Source organism: Lontra canadensis, unplaced genomic scaffold, assembly GCF_010015895.1.
Source record: "Lontra canadensis isolate GAN:19392208 unplaced genomic scaffold, GSC_riverotter_1.0 scaffold75, whole genome shotgun sequence".
Lineage (NCBI taxonomy): Eukaryota > Metazoa > Chordata > Mammalia > Carnivora > Mustelidae > Lontra > Lontra canadensis.
In genome coordinates, this window is record NW_022631069.1 from 9166324 (window position 1) to 9189845 (window position 23522).

General features: G+C 56.4%; 2 protein-coding genes and 1 long non-coding RNA gene across 7 annotated transcripts in view; 1 reads left to right on the top strand and 2 right to left on the bottom strand.

Moving 5' to 3' along the window:
- Positions 1-2117, bottom strand: part of KCNC4 (potassium voltage-gated channel subfamily C member 4) — a 35707-nt gene extending 33590 nt beyond the window's left edge. Inside the window, exon 1 of one of the 4 annotated variants that reach the window (XM_032881506.1) lies at positions 118-2114. In XM_032881506.1, the coding sequence (XP_032737397.1) occupies positions 118-795 (678 nt within the window). In that variant the 5' untranslated portion in view covers positions 796-2114. Of the gene's footprint in view, positions 1-117 lie in introns of all 4 variants that reach the window. The other 3 variants (XM_032881505.1, XM_032881504.1, XM_032881503.1) reach the window with 3 other exon arrangements.
- LOC116881609 lies at positions 306-8628 on the top strand. The gene is made up of 3 exons (XR_004385453.1): positions 306-403; positions 3043-3567; positions 8483-8628. It is a non-coding gene; the product is annotated as an uncharacterized LOC116881609 (long non-coding RNA).
- A 4246-nt stretch (positions 8629-12874) lies between these two features.
- The window catches only part of SLC6A17 (solute carrier family 6 member 17), a 46041-nt gene continuing 35393 nt past the window's right edge, over positions 12875-23522 (bottom strand). Inside the window, exons 6-11 of one of the 2 annotated variants that reach the window (XM_032881509.1) lie at positions 18673-18914; positions 18240-18432; positions 16855-17047; positions 16218-16377; positions 14462-14624; positions 12875-14019 (exon numbers count right to left, since the gene is read on the bottom strand). In XM_032881509.1, the coding sequence (XP_032737400.1) occupies positions 13651-14019; positions 14462-14624; positions 16218-16377; positions 16855-17047; positions 18240-18432; positions 18673-18914 (1320 nt within the window). In that variant the 3' untranslated portion in view covers positions 12875-13650. The remainder of the gene's footprint in view (positions 14020-14461; positions 14625-16217; positions 16378-16854; positions 17048-18239; positions 18433-18672; positions 18915-23522) is intronic. The other variant, XM_032881507.1, reaches the window with a different exon arrangement.

The window sequence follows — 23522 nt, forward strand, 5'->3', positions numbered from 1 at the left end:
GTGGGAAGGAGGGAGAGGCCAGGTAAATCAGTCTCTGCCGGCCCCTCCCGGCCCCTATCCCCACCGCCACGGGCCCCCTTGCACCCCTGAGAGGAGACCCAGGCTCCTGCCACTTACCCTGGCCGCCCGGGAGGAGTAGGGATCCTCGAAGAGCGCCCACATGCGGGGCTGCCAGCCACGGCAGCCCCCGGACCCGGCGCCGGGGCCCGCACCTCCCTCGTGGGGCCCCAGGCGCTGCAGGGCCAGCTCGCGCTCCTCGTCGCCGGCCTCGTCGCCCGTCCCCGTGCCACCGCCGCCTCCGTCCGGGCTCTCGAAGATATCGAGCGCCTCCTCGGCGTCGCGGTGCTGGCGGTAGGTCATCCAGCAGCAGGGCTCCACATCGGTCTCGTCGATGCCCCAGAAGGTGAGCTCCTCCTCGAAGAGCGGCCCGCACACGTCGGCGGGGCAGTGCAGCTTGCCGGTGCGGTAGTAGTTGAGCACGTAAGCAAAGACGCCCGGGTGCCGGTCGAAGAAGAACTCGCAGCTCCCGCCGCCGCTGCTGCCGCTGCTGCCTGCACCGCCGCCATCAGACTCGGGCCGGCCCCCGCCGTCGGGATCGGCCAGCCAGGCGAGGCGGGTGCCCGGTAGGGTGCGCAGGGTGCTGCGGTAGGTCTCATGTCGCGTGCCGCCCACGTTGATGATGATCTTCTCCGACGCCTCGCCCTTGGCCATCTCCTCCTTCAGACATGTTTTGGACGGAGGCTTGTTCCCCGACTTGCGCCCACGGTAGGAGGAGACACACACCGAGCTGATCATAAGAAGCGCTGCGGGGCTTCGGCTTGGGGCGGCCGCTGCCCTCTAAACACCCTTCCCGAGGAGGCAGCGTCAGACGGGGGAGGGGGAGGAGGCGAGGAGGAGGCAGGAGGCGGCGGCGGCCCCCTCTGCGGCTTGGCCCTGCCCCTGCCTCCCCGCCGGGGCGCCGAGCAGGAGGAGTTGGGTTTCTCGGGTGCACAGGTGGTTGGGGTTTGGGCAGGCAGCTTCGGCGAGGAGGCAGGGAAGAAAAAGGCTAGCCGAGGACCCGGGCGAGGGGCCCGGGGAGGCAAGGGCAAACACACACCTCCCCTGCTAGGACTGGACACTCAGACGCTTGGGCTCTGGACACGCCCCCCCTTCTCCCCCAGAAGGCGAGTTAGCGCACAGTCCAGGCGCACTGCGAGGGTCCGGGGAGCGCGCGCGCGCGCTCACACTCACACGGGCCACCCTCCGGCTCTCCCAGACCGTGCCGAGTCCCGGGAGCCGCCGGCTTCTCCGCGGCGGCGGCAGCGCAGCAGCAACAAGTTCTCGGAGCGGCTGCCGGGGCCGGGCAGACGCTCTCACGGCAGCCGGAGCTCCGCGGGCCCGGGGTGCTTGCGGTCAACACGCGGCGGTGGCGGCGGCATGTGGCCTCTTCCCCCCATTCATAAATCCAGCGCAGGGCTCCGAAGGCGGGCGGGGCTGAGCGGAGCGCGGCGTTTAGGCGGGCGGGGGCTGCGCAGGGCGAGGCGGCCCCAGAAAAACAAGCGCGCCCGCAGGAGCGAGCCTCAGGTCCTGCGTCCGCCGCTCAGCAGCGGCTGGGAGCGGCGCTGGGCTGGCGCTGCGCAGCGGGGGCCGTGCTGGGGCGGGGGGGCCTCAGACGGGGCGTCCTGCGCAGCGCCGAGCCTGAGGGGCGGAGCCGCTCCGGGGCGCGGGGTTCTGGGCTCCGGCGGCCGAGCGGCCAAGGACACCTGCAGGCTTCCCAGGCTGCGCCGATCGGGAGCTTCAGCGCAGCGCCCCAGCGCCGGGCTCCTGCGATCTGGCGGCGCTGGGAGCCACGCCATCCGCGCGTCTGCCCATCTCCGGGCGGGGTGCCGGCCTTGGCTCGAGACAGGAGGTGGGCGAAAGGTGGCCTGAGGGTAGAGGAGCCTTGGCGCTGGTGGGCTGGGGCTTAAGGGGGGCTCTCGATCTCCCTGCGGCGATGGTAGCGGATGCTACTCTTCGCTGGCGCCTTTTCCTCCCCGCCCCGCCTCGCCCGGGCGCACCCTCCGCGGGGTGGGGTGGGCGGGGCGCGGCGCGGGGCCGACCGGGCTCGCTGCAGGGCCCCGGCGGCCGCAGAGCTCAGCCTTCCTCCGCGGAGCCGAGCCGAGTCGAGCCGAGGCGCGTAACCCCCTCGCCGCCAGCGCCCAGCCTGGCGCGCCGCTTCTGCGCGCCTCCGCCACCGTCCTCCCCCCACCCCCCGCCCCCATCGGCCCGGCTCCCCGCCTACCCCCGGCCCCACAGCTCCTCCCACTGCAGGCTCGGTGACACCCAAGCGCTCGCGGCCCCTGACCTCTAACCCCCGCCCGTCCCTTCTGGCTGCTCTGGTCTCCCCCTGCCCACTATTGTTGCGGTTTCATTGCGACGGACTGGAGAACGGGGAAGAAAGGGAGTGGAGAGACGGTGTCGCGAGGAAGAGGCTGCCCTCTCCTGTCCCAGACACCCTGTTGGGACTTCCTGACCACCCCGCCCCCATCTTGCGCCTCCGAGGCCCAGCTAGGCCCAAGATGCCTGTGGCCTTGGTACTGTCTCTCTCACCGTGGAATGTGAGACCTGGGGGCCTTGCGGAGAGAATTGGCTCCTGGTCTGGGCGGAAGAAAACCTGAGCTCTGGCACCCATGGGTATGGAGTGTGTCGTCCTGAAAGATCATTAGGTTAAAGGCGTGGCTCCTCCATGCCCTGGAAGCACCTAGAAAGTGCCCCCGTGCCTGCCTTGCGACCCCCTCCTGACTCTGTGTTGCTTTACTCATTGCAATTTGTCTCATCTCCCGTCTCTGACCCTGAGGTCTTCCAGACCCTGCTGCTTTTTCATCTTGATAGCTCCCACAGTGCCTGCCTCTGAGACCCTCTTTGCTAAGTGATTGAGAAGCTGCCATACCCAAAACATTAGGCTCCAGCCGGATGTTACTGGCCTCATCCCAAGAGCAATTTCCAGATTCATCTGTTTTTATTTGCTTTTGAGTCCAGAGCCTCTTCGACATCTTTATGTTAACACTCATTATTTTCTTACAGCTTGAGGCAGCCTCCATGTCCATCCGGGTGACGTAAGGAGGATTTTAAGGCCAAACTGCAAGGCGATGGACACTTGGTCTGGACACCTGTGCACCACCCAACTTCCAGATCAGGCAGTACCCGGTTATTCGGAAAACAAGACAAGGGCTTGGGTGTGCTCCTAGGAAAAGTTAAAAGCTCAATGCAGATGCCAAGGGTTGTCTGCAAAAGTATCATTAATGAGGTCAGGAAACCAGAAGGATCGTGGTCTTTGATGATCTGTACTAATATGCAGGGAAGGTGGGTACCATCTTGGACTGTGGCCAGAAACACACATTTGCCAGCACCTCTTATGTGTCCAGTCCCTAATGTCTGCATTTCAGAGTTTGGCTGGCTTTGATTTTGCTGCAGCAAAGAAAAAATATCCCAAGTGTGACTGAGAAGAGGAGACCCAGGACTGAACAGAAGCTGGAGTGAGAAAGGAAGAGCCATAGCAAGGACTTTAAAAGAACTGACCACGATGAATGGCTTTAACATGCTGTCTGGGTGTGTCCTGGCAGAGGGGGTCTCTCCCACTTGCATTTTTCAGGCTGGCTGAGTTCAGTCATTCTAAGAAGAGAGAGAAACTGATGGGAGTGGGATGGGAGTAATGGGCGGGGGGGGGGGGGGACAATCCTAGCATCCCATAGCCGAGTCATTTCTTCATCCAGTAAATATTTCTTGAGTACCTACTGTGTACCAGAAGCGGTTCAGGCACTGGAAGTCAAGGAATAAAATAGCCCTCCCCACCCCTGCCCCCACCAGATCCCAGCAAATCTTTGCACTCTTGGTTCTAGCATTCTGCAGTGTTTGTGGATGGTGACAAGCATGTGGGGAGATGGGTGGAGGGAGAAAGCTACCAGGCAAATAGAAGGCCTGGAGGGAGGGGTATAGGATCAAAAAGTTGGGGTGGGGGTAGGGGAACCCAGGAAGAGTCAGAGAAAATAGAGGGCCCAGCCTGGGAGAGGGAGGGAGTCCAGGTGCCGGGGGGTTGAGGGTAGTGAGGGGTTGGGAGGGTCCCTGACTCAGTGCACTGACCAGCTCCAAAAGATGGGAGCTCAGCCAGAGGCCTCCAGAGACATCCTCTCCACTTGCTGAAGGCTTTATCCTAGAGCTCTGAACTAACCTGTCTCCTGGCCTTTCTGGAATCTTCTGGGGGCTTAAAAACGTTGAAGCTGGCATCATAAGGCTCCTCTCCATTAGCTCTGCATGTATGAAGTCATGCTATTTCCCCAAAGTACAGAACCCAGGACGGAGTAGAGAGCCCCCTGCCCAGCCTGCCCTGTGCCAGCCTACTCTGGATGGGTAGGTGCTGCCCCCTGGTGGTGCTAGGAATCCCTGCACCAGACTTCACCACTCAGGGCTGTGGGGATGAGGAGAAAACGAGTTACAGGCTTGGGGTAACACCAGATTCTGGGTTTCCGGTCAATTCCCAGTCTACTTCTCGCATCGGAGACTCTGCTTGCTCTTGCCCTATCCCATTCCTCCAAGACTCTGATAACCAGCAGGCTTAAGCAAGGTTGTGAAATAGCCACAGCAGGAAATTCCTAAATCCTCAAGCCTCTTTCCCTCCATTGTCTCCTTTTCTCCACCTTCCTTCTCGGGGCCCCAGAGCTGCATCTCGCAGTCAGAAAAGAGCCCCTTTCTGGGCACTAGCTACACTAAAGTGGCAGCCACAGTGGTTCCCCTTACCAGGAATAAAGGGATAGCACGAGAACAAGAAAAGAGGGCGTTTGTTCCCAGAGTGACACTGATGGGCTGGCAAGCCCCTCAAATAAGGCCCTTCATTGGTCTCTGAAAGCTGAGGTCGTCCCTGACCACCCAGAGCTGGAGAGCCGACATCAAAGCCGTTTGCCCTTCCCCTTTCCCTACTGGGGCTTGGAGTGGGGCTCAGCCACTTTGGGGTGACAGGAGCCGTCCAATATCCTCTCCATCTTCCCATTTTGGACTCTAGTTGTTTTGCGGGGTTCCAGCCATAGCAGCAAGTCCCACAGCTGTCAAGCAAGGATCTCTCCGCTGATACATCTTCCCTTTTTGGCATTCCAGTTCTGGCCAGGGACTGACCCCTCCTTCCTGAGGCCCAAGTCAAGGAACCAGCATCCTTTCCCAGCCTACCTGCCCCCCAGCCCAATTAATTGAAAGGTTTTTCAGCCATCATCACTGGCGGGAAGGTGATAGAGCATTTCCTTCCCTCTAGTGAAGGCACTAAATAAGAGAGGGGGAGGAGGCTGGAAGGTTCCTGTTTGCTTATCAGTTCTTTGAACCCTGCCTCCTGCCCCCACCTGCAGGCAGCCTGCAGAGACTAACAGGCTTCAAGTCAAATGCTGAGAGCCTTCCCAAGAGGGACCTGGGGAGAGCCCAGCATGGAGGACAGCCCTCGGGGCCTTGTGGAGGTCAGCTATAATGGTTCTGCACAGGGGCAGAAGGCAGGGTGGGTGGCTCTTAAAATCCTATGAAGGTGTATTTGGAACTCAGGAGATGGGTTCTGATGTCCCAGCCCTTAAAGGGAAAGGACCAGAAGGGTGCAGGCCAGAGACTCAGGCTTGGCCAAGACTCAAATCCTCATAACTCATAGACTCGGAGTCAGACAGTTGGCAGGGACGGGAGCACCAGCTCCCAGGTATAGTCTTCTTAAGAGATTTCAGTCCCAAGGAGCAGCAGTGAGCTCTGGGAGACTGAGCGGGGCCTATGATTGGTCCAAGGGTAGAGAATGATACGGGATCCCATATGGCCTCTGCCTGTAGGATAGTATTCATGGGAGTCACAGGACCAGGGCCAGCTAAGTGGACCCCCAGAGCCCTCTTTACTCAAGGCTGCTGGGATAGAGACCCAGTCTTCAACCAGAGAAAGCGGGTGCGGGTGCGTACATACGCGTGCACGCGCGTGTGCGCGTGCACACACACACACACAGACACACTAGCTCAGGGCCCAGCTGGCAGTACTTCTTGGCATTCAGCATTTCTCCATCTAGAAAAGTACAGATTCCTCCCACCTGGGCTAAATTCCAACAAAACTGGTTCATTCCATTAGACTGGTTAATTAGTTATGACGGTCCCAGCTCGCTCCAGCAGTGTCCTGGGGAAAGGGAAAGCCGTTGTCTGGAGAGGCAGACCCAACATTGGCTCCTCTTTGATGCTTATGAAGCCCAGGGATCCCTCCCTGCTTGGGCCAGCCCTGGGAAGAATGGAGAGACCCAGAAGCCAGCCAGCTCTGATCCAGGGAGCTGCAGGGTGGATCTCCACTAAGTCTTTCCGCTCTGCACCTGGCACTTTGGCTGGCATGGAGTAATCTTAATAATGGTTTGTGGTTGAGTGACAGATATCATCTTCTCCCCATTTCCCGGGTCTCCTCCCACATAGGACAATGTCAGTGAAGAATGCACCTGGGTGCCTGATACCAGTGGGTAATGACAGTGATGGGACCTCCAAATCAGATTATGACTGCCTACACGAGGCAGATGGCCCTGCCTGATCCTTATTTGTAAATTACCAGTGCTTAGCACAATCCTTAGGATTCAGAACACTTAGTTCATGCTTGACGCATGGAACTCGTAAGGTGGGATAAGATGGGGGGAAGGTAGAAGCCCTCCCAGTCAGAACTTGCATTCTCTAGACTGGGAGTCAAGAAACCCAGGTGTCAGCCCTGGTTCCCCAACCCCCCCACCCCATTTGCTTGTGGGAATTCTGGGTCGAACTCTTCCCCTCTCTGGGCCTCAAGTTCTCTGATTGTTCTAGAAGGAAGTTGGGCCAGATCATCACTAGGCTTCATGTTCTGGTTATTATCGCTTTGAAGCAAATGTCCCCCAGAATTTAGTGGTGTCAAAATGACAAGCATTTTATTTTGCTCAGGATACTCTGGGGCAGCGGGTCAGAAGGGCTCAGCTGGACAGTTCTGGCTTTGGGTCCCTCCCACAGCTGCAGTCCACGGGGCTGCCGACCTCTCGAGCTCAGCAGGGCTGCATGCTCACTGTGGCATGCTCCCGTGGCTCACAGTAATGGCCGCCTTCAGCTGGGAATTGAGCTGCGCCTTCCGACAGAACTGCCTCCAAACACACAGCTCCTCTAGCAGTCTCGGGGCAGTTGGACTTCCTACGTGGCGGCCAGGTTCCCCTAGAACCACTAACCCTAGAATGCCAGGTACAAGTGGCACGTCTTTTCCTAAGCTAGCCGCAGAGGCCAGATAGCATCACTTCTGCTGTGCTCTGTGGGTCCCGGGAGACGTTTACTCACCCAGATTCAAGGGGAGGAGCACAGACTCCACTTGAAGTATTAAAGGATTAGGGTCATTAAAAAAAAAAAAAGATTTTATTTATTTATTTGACAGAGGGAGAGAGAGAGAGAGCGCGCACGCACAGGCAGGGGGCGGGAATCAGAGGGAGAAACAGGTTCCCCACTGAGCAGGGAGCCCAGGACTCTATACAGGGCTCCATAAGGGGCTCAATCACAGGACCCCAGGGTCATATCCTGAGCAGAAGGCGGCTGCTTAACCGACTGAGCCACCCAGGCGCCCCCGAGGCCATTTTTTTAAAACCACCACATCCTGTGGTGTGTGGAATCCTTCAACCCTAACCCAAGCCCTTACAGGTGGGCTGAGGCTGTGGGGCTGGCTGTAGCTATTTTCTGGGGGGAGCAGGACAGTGTGTAGGATCAATGATACTCCCTTCTTTGGAAACGATGCCTTCTTTCCCCTCCTTTCTTAGTTTCTTTGGATTTGGGGCTGAAACTGTCCTTTCTGAATGGCTCTGTGAGAATGGCTCATTGCACAGGTGATGGGACCCCTGGAATGAGACAGGCCTCCCTGGACTTACTCCAGTTGCAAAAAGGAAGGAAGCAACTGTTTAATGAGTACTTATTGTATTCCAGTATGGAAAGAATTCTGCACTGTATTCTAGGAGGTGTTCCAGAAGGAGTTCCTTTTTCCCTCACAGCAATCCCCACGCAGAAGAGATCTGATTGCCCTTCTCCATTTCCAGACTAGAAATAGAGGTCCAGAGGCTTGTGGCCTGCCTAGGTTCACACAGTCAGTGACAAAGCCTTGATTCAAACCGAGGCATGTCACCTGCCCCAGACAGAATGAGCTGTTCTCAGGTCTTCCTACAGCCCCAGCTCAGACACTCACCTTTCCATCAGAACAAACCTGTTCTGTACCCCACTTTTGTGTCTGTAAGTTGATATCCCGCCAAGGAGAAAGCTCCCACCCAGATGTCAATGGTTGCAAATCCCTAGCACCCCATGATGGGCCTGGGACATGGGCTGCCACAAGTTCTGTGGCCCCCCTTTCCCATCGGCAAGAGGGGTCTATATGCCCTCCCGTTAACCCTGAGCAGATACTGTGATCATAGAACACAATAGAAGAGACATTGCATCATTTTCCAGGCCCTCATCTTAAGAAATTGGCATCTCCCACTCTTATCTTTTGAAAGGGCCTCTCTGGACACCCTGAGCCATCACTTAAGAAGTCTAGCCACCCAGAGAGGCACTATGCTGGAGAAGCCTGGTGTGACACTCTTCTGGGGACAGTCCCAGCTGAGTTCATTGGGATGAATGTGAGTGAGGCTCCCTCGGGCCCTCCAGACCAGCTTCTCTGCAGTTCAACACCGCTGAGGGACCGCGGGACCGCGGTTGCCACCAGAAGAGTCACTCAGACAAGCCCTGCCCAAATCTCTTACCCCCAAACCCACAAGATAGAATAAAATGGTTGCTTTAAGCCACTAAGATTTGGGGTAACTTGATATATAGCAACATGCATAATCTCTTCCAATTCATTCATTATACCTATTTTACAAACTAGGACATTTAAGCTCAGGGGGGTTAAATAACTTGCCCTAGGTCTCCTGGGAGGCAGGAGGTCCAGCTGGCATTTCAATTTGAACTTAAGAGAGTCAGACTTCATAGCTCCTTCACACCCACTGCTTCTTAGTGGGTCTATGTGCACCTCCTGCGGGACGGAGGGGTCGACATTTCAACCAAAAACCTTCCCTTCAAACAAATGACTGAATGAATTTACAAGGAGGGACATTTTCAGCACAGAGACTTTCAGGATTGAAAGGTACAGTGGGGTGATTTGGAGTCTGGGGATGGTGGGGACAGGTATTCCCTTCAGAAAACTCAGGACAACAGGACGATTTACTTATCTTTGTGCATCCATCACTGGCACGTGACCTGTCACTGTGGACACTTAATATATGCTCGTTCAACAGTCAAACTAATCCACAAAGGCAGAAGTGCTGGAGTTGGAGAGAAGGGTCAGTCCGAAGATCTGGAGGGAAAGGTTTTCCTACCACCTGGTGGCTATTTCTGGAATGACACTGTTTTCTTCTAAGGCTGGAGAAGGAATCGGAGGGCTGCTTGGGGGACCTTGGCTGTACATGCAGTCCGGGGTGTGGGGGGGCGGGGGAAGGTGAGACAGCAGCATTCCAGACTGGAGTGGGGTGCGGTAGGGGCACCTTACCTTCCGCAGAAGTTTGCAAAAGATGAGAACTTAGAATGTGGCTCCCCGTGACCCCTCTAGCCCCCTGCCATCCCTCTCCTCTCTCCCAGCCCCCAGCTCTTCATCCCTAGGTGGGTTTCCACCTGCGCCCTTCCTTGCAGAGTGACAGGTACCACTCTTCCTGGCACTAAGGCAGGATTTACCCCATAAGACCCCACAAGCACCAAGCACCTTTCTCGTGTCAGAGCCTCATTCTCCTTCCTTGGGAAAACCTGGAGCACAAAACACCTCCCTCTGAAGCTGTTCATGTGAGATTTTGTGTGTGGAGGACTTGGACCCCCGAAAGGCCTGCTACAAGTGTGTGTGTTGTTCAACACCCAAGATGATTTCAGGAAAATAAACATGCATCCCTCCTCATTGTGCCCGAACTCCTCAGCCAGCCAGCACCCACAACCCCACCGCAGTCCTCTCTGCCCCATCCCATCCCACACTTGTCTTCCAGAGTTTCTGTTGGGATCTCTGGCCTTCCCATCCCCTCTCCCCGAGCCTGGAGAAAGTCAGAAAGACAGGAAGGGTTTGGTAAGAACAGACACTTTATTGTACACCATGGGTGGGGGGGGGGGGCGATGAAGAGAGGAAGGAGGGGATCTAGGGCTGACGATGCCTCATCCCCTCCCCTGGGTTCAGTGGTCTTCACCCAGGGCTCTGGCCAGTCACGAGGCACATGGACTTGAACTGTTCTAAACTTATACCCGAACCAAAAGTGATACCGGCTGTATGTGCTTGGGTCTATACAAAGCAGTGCTCGGGTTGAGGAGGGACCCTGCACCCTTCTTCCCACCTCTGGTCATTAGGCTCCAGTGAGGGGGCAGCAGGCCCCCAGTTTCAGGGCCTAGTGGATGCTCCGGGAGGCAGGTGTGTTCTAACCTGTTGTCTCTCCTCTTTTCCACCATGGGAGTACTCTGGTGGGGGGAGGGGGATGCAGCTGTGAGGAGGGGCTGGAGGGGAGCCCCTGCCCATAATACTGTAGGCCTGCTCAGGGCCCGGCACCATGCAGCTATCAGCCCCCAGCCTCAGCCGATGGCAGGTGACTCAGGAAGCCTTCTCCCGGCACTAGGAGAGTGCAAGTCCCCTCAGATTTATTGCTGGAGGGCCGAGGCCCACCCCGCTGGTATCAGCTAGAATGTCCTCCCTGTCCATCCCCATCTGGATCTTGGGCTTCATGCTGCCTCAGTGGAGAGGGCTCCCTGAGCAAGAAGCTGGTGACTGGGGCTGGAGGACAGGAAGGGGCAGGGACCAGGGGACTCTTCCAGGCACGCCCCGCCCTGCCCCGCCCTGCCCTGAGCCCACTGTCCCCCTGTGGGCACTGCTTGGACAGCACCAAAACCAGTAAGGGATGGGGACCCTGCACAGGGATGTGGGGGCCTGCCCCTCTCTGGCCCCCTCCTGCTCCTCTGGGGCATCTGGGGAGGGATCATACCTCATCAGATGCCCCACCTGTTCTTGACTCCCCCACAGGTGTTGCCTCACTCCCAGCTGCCCTGAGGACTGAGGAGAGGAGTGTGTATCAGAAGCTCAGGCGAAGGGCAGCTGTTCCTTTCAGAACTCTCTCAGAACCGTCTCAAGGACAAACGCGGGACAGAGGCGCTGCGAGCTGCTCTCCTGGGGTGTCACCATCTCAAGAAACCCAGTGCTTTTCCTCAGGATGAAGAGCTCATGAGTCCGGGAGGAACAGTGAGAGGTTAGCTAGAAAACAGATTTAGGGGCTCGTCGGCCCAGAGCCCCTCCTTTCCTGCTTCTGGCAAGCCCAGTGGTGTGAAGGCAATGAGTCCTCAGCATGAAACACCCGCCTTTCCCCACAGCACCCTGCCCCGAGGCCTTGCCTGACAGAGCTGGGAGGAGAAGGAGGCAGGGGGAGGGCAGTGTGGTCTTCAGGAACGTGGTGAACCCTGGGAATCACAAATCACCCTACACGCACCCATACCCACTTATGCGCACCCGCCGCACACACACACACGCGCACGCGCCAAGCTCCAGGCCCTATGTCTAACACAGCGGAGACACAGCCAGGACAGGGCCTGGCCTACAGCAGAAGGCTGCAAGCACTACCCAGCTCTTGGGATCCAAGCAGACGGCCCAGCTCCGCCGCCCCGATACAGGCTGGCGGGCTGGGGCCTGGCCCAGCCACACGCTACAAAATTAAAAATATATCAAATATACAATGAAAATAGATCTGTACAGCACTGAGGATGAAAATAGTCCACGAGCCACGGCAGAATATGGGGTTTGTCAGTTAACCGCATTTACACCCACGTGTACAGATTGAATATACAATAGAAATAGACTAGAAGTATATATAGTATAGTGTCTCTCCCGGGGCCTTGCTTTTCCTGTTGCTAAATCTGCCGGGATTAGGCATGGGACCAGGCAGGAGGCGTTAGGTGAGGGTGCCTCAGGCGGGATGTTGTCCCCCAAAGGCTCATGTCTTTGGGGAGACGTGGGTCTCCTTCTCCCCTCACACTCCGAAAGGACGGGTGTGGCTGGAGGGCTGGAAATGGGAGTAGTTGTGGGGGAGGGATGAGTCAAGGAAATGGCAGGGTGGGAGGAAGGACCCCCAGGGAAGGTGGGGGGGGTGGACCAAGGGGCTAAGGGATGAAGGAGGGAACCCTGGGTCTTGTCTGTCCCTCCCCGTGCTGAGAACACGAGAAGAATTCAGGACCTTCCGTGAAGGTGCCCAGACCTAGCACTGTGGCCTGCAGCCACTCCACCCACCATGGCGCTCACAGATGGAGCTGGGCCGTCCTGGCCTGCCTGCCTGCGTGCCATCCATTCACGGCTGCGCACCATGCACGCGTCCCTCCACCGGGCCATCCGTTGCTCTACAGACACGATTCGCCAGCCAGGCTCTGATCCTCCCAGCCTGCGTTCTGAGGGCAGCTCTCTTCCGGGGGAGGCCTCAGGTCAGGGTGGGTGGGGTGCTGGGGGTGCTGGGCCCCAGAACAGAGACCCAGCCCTTCCCTTCGGCAGCCTGTAGTGTCCACAGCACTTTCCGCACCCTCCCCACCATGGGCTGGGCATCTTGGGGAAGGTTCCCAAGGTTATTTGCACAAGACGGGCACACCGCACACAAGGAGAATAAGCGGCAGCCCAAAGGGGCAGTGAAAATATCTGTCTTTCCCCAGGTGTGAGGTTTCCTGGGTATGAGCCCCTGAGCTCCAGGGACCCCCATTCCAGGAGAGAAGCTGCCGCAAGCGAGGAAGTTGGGCCCCAGGTAAGGGAATGTGCTTCACAATTGTGCTCCAAACTGAATTGTGCTGTGAACCATCAGGTGTGCTCTGGAAACCTCTCTGGGTACTGTCCCCTCCTCTCTTGAGGAAAGAGCCCACAACTGTGGGCTCCCGGGTGGGGACAGAGAGGGCAGGCAAAGCCCCAGTGGAGGTGGGGAAGGGTCCCGAGCAATCATCACCCTCCCAGGCAGGATGTGACAGGACACACCCTGCCCCAGGCAGGGCCAAGGACATGGGAGATCCCACCCAGAGCCTTGGGCTGAGGGGGCCCCCATGCCTAGCCCCCTTCCGCTGCCAAGGCTGGCGCTCAAGGCAGAGCGTGCCATCTGCATCGCAAAACAGAACTTGGGGACTTCTACGAGATTCCATCCCAAGGCTGAGCCCTGAGTCCTGGCACAATTGTCCCATCCCCAGTCTTAAATCAGCCCCTGGGATGCATCACCCCTAGGATAAATCATCAGCATCCTACCCCACCGGGTGCTTCTCATCAGCACAGAGAGATGGCCAGGACTTAAGACCTACAGGTGCCAGGTTACAGAGAGAGAGAAGGTGTGGGGAGCGACCCCTACGATGGCCACTCGCCATCTCTCCTGTGCTGGGAATCAGGGCTTCTGGACTGTTCGAGTTAGTCAGCTGCAGTTTGGTGAGAGGATCTCAGGAGGTTAGACGAGTTGGGAGCCTGCACTGAGGACAGTCTCTCCCAGCCCCTGCTCAGGTGTAGGGAGAAGCTGGCTGGGACTGGGGTGGGGGATGAGGCAGGGCAGACCCCCTCTCCTTGGGCAGAGGGCCTGGCCTAAGAAGACAGGCCAGGTTGGGACAAGCGGGCTGGATGGGCGTGGTGGGGGAGAGGCAGGCAGGGAGTGTGGGGCGGTGGTCACAGCTCCGACTCAGGGGTGCCGGCCAGGAGGTAGCTGCTTCCGTAGCGTCCATTGGGGTTCCCGCTGGTCTCCAGGGGGGACGTGCTGCCGGGCCCCAGGTAGGAGCGGTGGGTGGGCATGGGGGACGGCGCCTCACTGGGCACCTTGCTGAGGATGAAGCGGGTCTCATCGTTCTCCTCCAGGTTGGAGATGTCTTTCATCATGCGGCCTTTCTTATAGGACACGGAGAGGGTGTTGGAGCCGTCGGAGAGCAGGTGGAAGTGCCGCAGGACGAACACCACGGGGATGGGCAGGGTCGCCACGACAATGAGGGTTATCAGGAGCGCCATGGCCCAATTGGGGAAGTATAGGTAGCGTTCGGCTGCCTGGTAGGGGGACGGGGATGAGGGCTGTGAGGAGCTCACCCTCCGGGACCTCCAGGCCGGTCTCTTCCTGCCCTTTCCCACCCCACCCCTTGCCATCCTGGCCAGGCCAGCAATGGAGGCCCTCACTGTCGCTCTTTGAGTTAGCTGGTCCCCTTGGTTAAGAGCCCGAGCTCCCCTGGGTCTGTTTCTACATCTGTAAAATGGGTGGGTGATTCTGCTCCACAGACATGGAGAGAGAATACGGGTGAGACCTGGACGAGTGTGTCAACCTTTCTGAGCCTCGATCTCCCTATGTGTGCTAGGGGATAGTGCCACCTCTCTCTCCCGGCTTTTGTAAAGACAGAGGTCCTGGCAGGGCCTGGCACACAGCAGCTACCCTCTGAGGATTCATCTCTATTGCCTGTTGTATTAAAGTGACCCTGAGGTTTCAGGTCCCCCTCACCTCCTCCTTGATCCAGGCACTGTACCCTGGGGGCGTGACCCCCAGCTGGATGATGCTGGCCGTGGTGAGCACAGCCATACACAGTGGAGACACGAACTTCCACATGTAGAAATAGAAGCGATAGGGTCGGAAGCCCAGCATCTCCGTTAGCTCCTGCATGAACCTGCCAGGAGCAGAGGGCCCAGCATTGGCATCCACACTGTGCCTGCGCATTCCCCCACAACCGCCTCCTCCAGGAAACCTTTACTGACCAATCCCTCCCTCCCAGGCTCTTCCATTCCTCACATCTGGGGATACCAGTTTATTATGTGGTGGCCCAGCTGGCCTCTGGGCAGGCTCTGGTGTCGCCTGCCAACCTCCTCTGAATACCACACGTCACACCGCACCCAGGGATATGGTATAATCCGCGGGACATGCCGGGCAGCGGGGCAGGCACCTGAGGACCTCTGCGGACACCATGGACCCCGCCCCATTCACACTGGCCTGGGCCTGGTCTCCCCCTGCTGGAAAGAAGGTGAAGTGCACTTCCGTAGAGTCCAGAGGCCCTGACTTGGGGTTTCTAACCTCGGGGTCTGCGGGTGGGATGACCGTAGCCACACGCTGTTATATGAATGTCATAAGAAAAAAATCTTCTCTACTTGAATAACACCTAACTGAAACCTTGCGTTTCTTTCTACTGTAAATGCAAACCACCACAGTGGTATTAGCCACAATGACCTATATCTCCCTATCACATTACGACTGAACCTACCTACAAACGTCATTTATATTCATCACTATTTCACAATTACCGTTATTATTACCCTAGCGAAATCTTCTGACTTAATGCAGTAAAAATAACACATACATGAAAAAAACTGCACATACATTACCATACCAGATTTTAAACAGTATTTTTGCTATTTTTCAGCTTAACTCGTTTCCTATAGAATCCTATCTATTTTATTTTGTCCACCCAAAAATAATATTCTGAGAAGGTGTGCAGCGTCTTCACCAGACAGCAGAAGAGTCAGAGCCCCTTCCAACCATGAATCCCAGGGCTGCTCCTGACCCACCATTGGGTCCCACCTGCATTCTTGTAGGAAGGAGATGACTGTAGCCAAGGCCATGAGAGAGCGTGATTCTGAGACCCCGACCAGACATCAGGGGAGCCCCAGGCCTTGCAGAGAGAGTGGGAGGGGCCTGGCCCTGGGGCTTCCCAGGCTCACAGATTTGTTAAATGAGGAACGAGGCTAGGGGCTGATGGGGAGTGTGGCTCTGCCCTAGGCTCAGGCCACGAGAACTAATGCTTCCTTACTCCTGACTTCCCTGACCCGACCTGACCCCACACTTCCGGCCCTAACCACACCTCATCGCACACCCCTAGGTCGATCACCTGAAAACTGCCTCGGGCTGCTGAAGTTCCAGAATTCTTTGAGGGTGGATCCCTCTTAGATACCCACTAAGTGCTCAACAAAGTTAACAAAACTGAAGAGTTTTGGGTCTCAGGTAAGGGGGCTATGGTAATTTAAGGCAGTTTAGGGCGATGCCAGGACCTGAACCCAGGAGACTCACATGCTCAGCCTGGCTCTGCCTCTCACCAGCCACGTGGCCCTGGGCAGTCACGTCCTCTCTCTGCGTCTCAGTTTCTCTGACATTCTGTCTCTGTGATCTCCTGTCCCACTCAGAAGCAGCCCGGGGGAACGAAGCACTCTCCAGGGGGTCAGAAGAGGACAGACCCCTCCTCCCATCCCACCCTTCCCTGTGGCCCCCTTACTTCTTGGTTCCATAGATCCAGGCCACGGCGATGTTCTCAAGGATGACGATGACAGTCAGCGGCAAGGTGGCCGAGTAGTCATCAAACATAGTGACAAAGTAGTTTCCGGAGCGCTGGACGAACAACAGCCCCACGAAGAATGCAAAGACACAGCAGCCCACTACAGAGAGCCGGGAGGCCGGTGTGGGGGCACAGGCGCAGGGTAGGCGGGGCCCGGGGGGGTTAGGGGGGCACCCAGGCCCCTCCCTTCCCACCCCTCCTCCCTGAAGGCCTTCAAGGGGGGAGGGATCCGGTGCTGGGGTTCTGAGCTCCCACTCCTTTAGGAGAGATGGAACAGGTGCAGGCTGGCATGGGGAAGGACACTCCTGCCCAAGAGGATTCAGCAGGCCCTCAGAGAGAGAGGCAAATGACCCGAGGAAGAGGCCACCCCCAGCTCAGGCTGGGTCCAGATTCCCAGACAGCCTTCTCCTGGCTCTTGAGCGCTCTTCTCTGGGAGGCAAGCCAGGCTCCGACTGCATCCCACTGAGGGCGGCGGGGAGCCTTCTCAGCGTGGAGTCTGTTTAAGTCAGAGGCCTGTCCTGCTTGTCGTCCCTGAGGGCAGCCCACCAGGCCAGCGGGGGCTGCCAGGAGGAGTTACCTGTGAACATCTCTTTGGGCACCTTGAAGGTGTCGATGATGGGTGTGGTGATGCCGGCCATGGTCCCAATCATACTGCCCAGGCCCAGGTTGATAAGCATCAGGAAGAACATGACAGACCAGAACGGGGAGGCAGGGAAGTGCGTCATGGCCTCGGTGAAGGCGATGAAGGCCAGCCCTGTGCCCTGCACGGACTGAGGGTGGGGCACAGGCGAGGGCTCAGTGAGGCCCATGCCGCTCCTGGAAGCCCCTTGCCCTCTTATCGTTGCCCCCAGAGCTTTAAGAATAACTCTCCCCTCTTTCACAGGCATCCGTGCCCTTGCCTAACTCCTCATCTTTCCGCTAGTGGGTCTCAAACTTGGGTGAGTATCAGAATCCGCCCTATCCCAGGGAGTAAGATACCAATTTAGAAGTTCACCTGTGGGATCTGGAAGCTACGCCTTGGACAGGGACCCCAGGTGATTCAGACGGAGATGCTCACATTTAGAAATAACGCCCCGCTTGAGACCTTCCTCCTCTAGGAAGTCTTCCCCGATTGCTCCAGACACAACTATGGGAGCTCCCAGCCCTGAGCTCCAGACTTTCATAGAGTGGGCTCAGCCTCAGCTGCCTAATGGGACCACACTGGAGCCTTTAGAACACCAATGCCTGGGTCTCACCCTGGAGACAGTGCTTTGATAGGTCTGGGGGTAGAGCTTGTATCTGGGTATTATTAAGTCCCCAGGTGTCTCTGATGGGTAGCTGAGAGAGAGCCACTGTGTTAAAGCTTGGGCCCCTGCTCATGAGGAAAATGACCACACACTGCCCACTGACGTCACTTCTCTGTTATCCTGTAAGAACCCGGGAGGTGAGGGAACACCTCCCCCAACTGTATGAGTGTGTCTTTCTTGTCATTTGGCTCTTATCGAGGTCCTATTATATAAGAAAAACGGCTACCATCCTAGTATCCATAGCACTGGCCTGAGGGCCAAAGAGAGAGAGATAGCAGAGGGTAAACACTAATGAAAATGCTTATTTTCTGTGAGCCATGTACAAAGCACGGTCACAAGGACACTACAGACAGCACTGACTCTCCTCCCCCCACTCAGAAACCCATTCGATGAATCTGAACACCATTCTGTACAATTCCTGTGATTTCGATGACAGGTGTGTCTGCCTCATCTCCTCGAGACAGCATACCTTGGAGCAGGGGTTTAGCTGATCCTTTTCCTCTCTCCCTCCCTGGATCCCTAGTCCGTCCTTGTTTCTCAAGCAAGTGAACGCGTCCCAGGCAGCCTTCTGAGGCTTGCTTGAGAGCTCCAGCCACCTGAGTCCCATCTCTGGGTCCCATGTTCCCACATCTGACTTCCTGCCCACCCCGGCTGGGAAGGGCAGCCTGTCCCACACCTTGTCCAGCTCGTCCTCCAGAAGGCAGGGGTCGAGGCCCAGTGAGGCGAAACGGTCCTCCTTCACGGCCCTGATGACTTTGTACATCTCCGTGTAGTCCTTGGCAGTCAGGTGTGAGAAGTTGACGTGGGGCGGGATGAGGTCCCGGCTCAGGACGTTGGTATGGAGGTACCCCAGGATTTTCTCGGCATTCCTGCAGCACAAAGCAAAGAGGGACAGGTAAAAAGGCAGGGGTGGGCACAGTCCCAGAGGCACCTCCCAGGCACCTAGGCAGGAAGCCCCACAGGCCATCGATGGAGACACTTCTGAGCTTGAGCCTGGGATCCAGAGCCGGGGACAGAGAGAGCTCCACCCCCAGGAGGACAGGGACTCTGTGTCTGTGGCCCGCCCGCCCCACCTGGGTAAGACGGACAGGAGGAGAGAGGCCACCTACTCGACCACACACTTCTCGTTCATGATGTTGGCCTTGAAGCCCAGCACAGCAAACACCACGAGCGTGGCCAGCACCGAGGTGAAGAAGTTAATGAAGGACACCAGCGCGGCGTCGAAGTGGCAGTTGTTGTCTTGCTTGTTGTAGCTAGAGAAGGCGATGACACCCCCAAAGCCCAGACCCAGGGCGAAGAAGACCTGGGTGGCCGCCTCCCTCCACACCTGGGGGTCCAGCATCTTGTCCAGCTGTGGGGGGGAGGACCAGAGACACACAGATAACAGTTTCCCGCCACACCCCTTTCCGCATGGCAGAGTGGGAAAACCGGGGCTGCGTGAACTTGGCCATTCTCCACGCCCCTCTGAGCTTCGGTTTCCCCATGTGCAGAACGCCGATAATGGGAATATTGACTTCAGAGTACGGTTGTGAGGCTTAAGATCAAATAAACGCTATGTGCTTACTCAGCAACTTTTCAGTCAATTTTAACTACCATCTTTGCTTACCACGGAGCTATTATACTGAGGAATAACTTCAGGGCCATTAGGTATGAGGCCTGGTGCACAACTCCAGGGAGTGCCATTCACTTGAATGGTGCCTCCTAGAGTTGTGCAGTGTACAGCCTGTACAACGGTACCAGAGCACTAAGAACACCAATATTTCCCTGACACCTCCCCTCCACTTCAAACCATGAGAAAGGACACCAACTTCTCCCTCCTGCCCCCCTGACCTCCCTTTCCCTGGGGGAGAGGGGGAAAGACCAATGTTCATTCATACACATTGACATACTCTAGGTCACAAAAGTGCCCTTCCCCCTTCCCACCCACCCAACTTGAAACACAGAACCCAGATACTTCTGGAGAGGGGAAGCCCCCGCCTAACCCTCTATGTGTCCTCAAACCTGACAGAACCCTGAACCACACCAGCATGTAGAGAGCAGGGGACAATTCCCAAAGTGCTTTTAGTATCCATTTTCCTTTTGCTGTTTGCTCCTCAAAGCAGGGACCATGGCATGGACCCAGCACAGAGCTGTCCAGTCAGACCGACCCAGATCTAAACCTGACTCCCATCTTTTTTTTTTTTTTAAGATTTTATTTATTTGACAGACAGAGATCACAAGTAGGCAGAGAAGCAGGCAGAGACAGGAGGAAGCAGGCTCCCCACTGAGCAGAGAGCCTGATGCAGGGCTCGATCTCAAGACCCTGAGATCATGACCTGAGCCGAAGGCAGAGGTTTAACCCACTGAGCCACCCAGACGCCCCATGACTCCCATCTTTAAATAGCCGACAAGGCTTAGGAAAATAACAGCGCCTATTTTATGAGGCTCAGTTTTCCCATCTGAAAAATGAGAATAATAATACCGCGTCCCTCCCACAGTGATTGTGAGGATCAGATGTGGCAGCAACAAGTAAACCCAGCACATAAATAGCAAAATGAATCCTGCCGAAGTTCCTCTGACCTAATCGGGACAGGTTTCTTTGGTGAGGAGCAGGAATTATTATTCACATTTTGAGAAAGAGTGAACAGAGACCCCCACGGTGGAAATTCCTTGCTCCCAGTGACAGAGCTGGTTGCTGGGACAGAGGAGTTGCTCAAGCACAGGTGGTCTGATGTGGCCCAAGACACCGTCCTACACCATCCCCTGACGCCTCTACTCCTCTGAGCATTGCCCCTGGACCTCTGCAGTTGAGGTCCACCCAAGTGACAGACCAGGGAGGCGAGGAGGCGCTAGACAGCTTGCCGTCCCTGCAGGCACCAGCCCTACTGGTCTTGGCCTACCTCCCCTCGCTGAGTGCCCAAGGCTCAGTCCTTCCTCGTGTGCCCACTGAAGCTCTGTTACAGCTCTAACATCCACGACAGAGACCTACCCGCCTGCCACCTCAGCAGCTCCCTGGGTCTATGTGAGCACCTGGAGTCCCTCCACTAGCTGAGAGGGTGTTGGCAAGCTTGGGGGGGGGGTGTGCTGCTGGGGGAGGCACTGCAGGCTGACGAGGAAGAGGAGGACAATGGTAGTAGAGACTTTAGGATCAGTATGCCAATGGAGCCTTGGCCCACAAGCATGTGTGTTCTAGGGGAGATTAGGTCCCCCACCTCGCACAAAATAAAGTCATCTCTGGTCCACCAAGAAAGCCCAGAAGCCAGGCTTTAAGGAGCTACGAGCCCGTGACATCCATGAGCAGGCGACACTCCCCCCTGTCCCTCGACTCTCTGCAGCCTCAGTAGTACCGTGTGGCCTCCCTGTGACTACGACTCATCCATGCAACACTGAGCACCTGCTGTGGGTCAGGCCTGGGACTGGGTGATGGGGAGCCGTGGAGAGCAAGCACAGGCAAGGTCCAGCTCCTATGGAGCTGACATTCTAATGGGAGAGACGGCCATTGTCAAGTGACTCTGCAAACAGATGCTGAGTTGCAAGTAGGACAGGGGCCATGCAGGCCAGGTACCCAATGCTCGGAGGGCCTGTAGAAGCGGGCCTTGAGCCAGGCAGGAAGGCAGGGCAGGCTTCCCCAGGACGAGGAGACCCTTAAGTGACATCTGAGAGATATGAAGGCAAGGCTAAGAGGGGGGGAAAAGCATACCAGCAGAGGGAACAGTGTGTGCAGAGACTTGGAGTCAAGGCGGAAAGAGGAGGGCATGTGAGGGGAAGAGGCCAGGCTGCCTGAAGCTGCAAGGACAAGGCGGTAGAGGTAGAGGTGAGGCGGGAGGTAGGGGGCAGAGGAGTCTAATCAGAGGTCCTGTAGGGATCCTAAGTGGAAGAATCCTAAGAAAGCACTTATTATGGGAAACCACTAAGGGATGGGGTGGAGGAAGGAAGCAACCAAACCATCCTTATCCATGGACTGGAGATGGAGGGATGCTGGAGGGTCAGATGCCAAGGGGACAGCCATGCTTCTGGCCCGCATACCTGGCAGGGTGCAGACAGAGTCCGAGAAGAGGGGAAAGATCTTGATGGGGTTGGAACAGGGCAGATCAAGGTATTTGCTGCAGAAATGTTGAATTTAATGTGTCTTTACGCTATCTAAGAGGAGATGTCTAGTGGGCAGGCAGACAAGTGGGTCTGATGGCCAGAGAGAGGCTGAGCCAGAGATATAACCTGGGAGGAGCAGGTGTGCCGGGAGGAACCCCAACCATGGAGTCGTGAGAAGAGGCAAGCCAGGCAACATCTCCAGGTTCAGTGCAGCAAAGACGGTCTCCCAAGGGAGGGAGAGGAGGTACAGCAGGCCAGACAGGAGGAGGAGCAAGAGAGGGCTGGATCCGGAGGCCACAGGAAGAAAGCAGGGCTGGGACAGGGAGGGGCCCATGCTACCCAGAGAAATATACCAGGGTGAGCCTGTCCTTGGTGGGCTGGGTCGGAGCTGATGGGGCCAAAGTCAGGTAGGAGTCGGGAGAGCTGAGAGGCAGAGGGGAAGAAATGAAGGTAAGGTGGATAATCAACTCCTTAGAAAGCTCGTCTTGGACAGGAGGAGAAAGACAGCAGGTTCAGGCAGAGGCTATGAAATCAGTGAGTTGATTTTTTATCTGTTGTCTCGTTTTTGTCTTTAATGCAGTGACTTGAAGATAGGTAAAGGTGGAGGGCAGGGGATCTAGAGGGGCGGGGAGCTGTCTCCCCTCGGAGACCCTGGAGCTGCTCACGGAGGGACCAGGACAAGAGGACGGGATGTGGCAGGCAGGTACAGACCGGTTTGGACGTTCTGGGTCTGTGAGCGAGTTTCTGTCTCAGCGGTTCCTGTTCACCCTGGAAAGCAGGCGGCCAAATCATCTGTTTGGGGTGAGGTCAGGACATGCAGACAGGTGGAAGAGGTTGAAAACGGTCACAGTGAAGCAGGGAGAATGAGATGCCAGGGAAATGAGGTAGGGTTAGCCCACATTGTTGAGGGTCCCCTGTGCTCGAAATGGCATCTTTATAAAAGTAGGACAGGCCCACATTTCCTTATCTAAAAGCCCTGAGGCCAGACTGGTTGTGGAATTTGGGCTCTTGTTCCTCATTCTATTTTAGAAAGGTAACGTGGTGCGTATGCCGCACAATTACATAACACGCCCGGTGGGGTCTGGGGCCGCACCCCATAATCAAACACATCAGTATTTCTGCAGCAGAATATGAATATTCACACCAAGTGAATCAATAAAGACTATAAATAGCCTCACATCTGTTCAGGTCACTTTGCCGCCAAACGAGTTCCAGGAGAAAGAAAAAAACACTTTTGTTTTTCGGGGCTATTTGGATTTTGGCATTGTGAGTAAGGACACAGGGGCCTATACAGAAATCCGAAGATTATTTTTAAAAAGGAGAACAAAGTCATCATTGTCCCACTGGGAAAGAAAGGTCTCTGTATCTCCCCTCTCCTGGGTGGGTTCTTAAATGATCCTCCCAGAAAGTTCTGGAAATTACTTGCACCTGGAGGGCAATGATGCTCACAAGTGTCAGTCATGTCAGTTTTACCAATCGGCTGGAACCTGGGCACCTCCCTCGGACTAGAAACCTAGGCCTAAAGGCTAGACTCTGGGTGGTCCGGTGAGTTCCAAGCAGGAGGAAGCACAAGATTTTGTAAGAGAGGGTAGATTGAGATGGACACAGCCCTGGTCATCCCCCTTGCATAGGGAAACATCCTTGATGGTTGTGTCTGCCAGAAAATCTTTTCCCACTCTTTGTCCCTATCTCTAAAGGCAGTGAACTTACTCTTCGAAAGCATAGCAGTCTCCTACCTCTAGCCTTTGCCCAGGCTGTTCCCTCTGCCTGGAATTCCCTTTCTCCTACTCACATTGTGGTGAAACTCCCATTTATTTCTCAAAACCCAGCACAAATATCACCTCCTCCCTGAAGCCTTTCCTGATGCCTCTGGCAGAGGTCGTCATGGTCG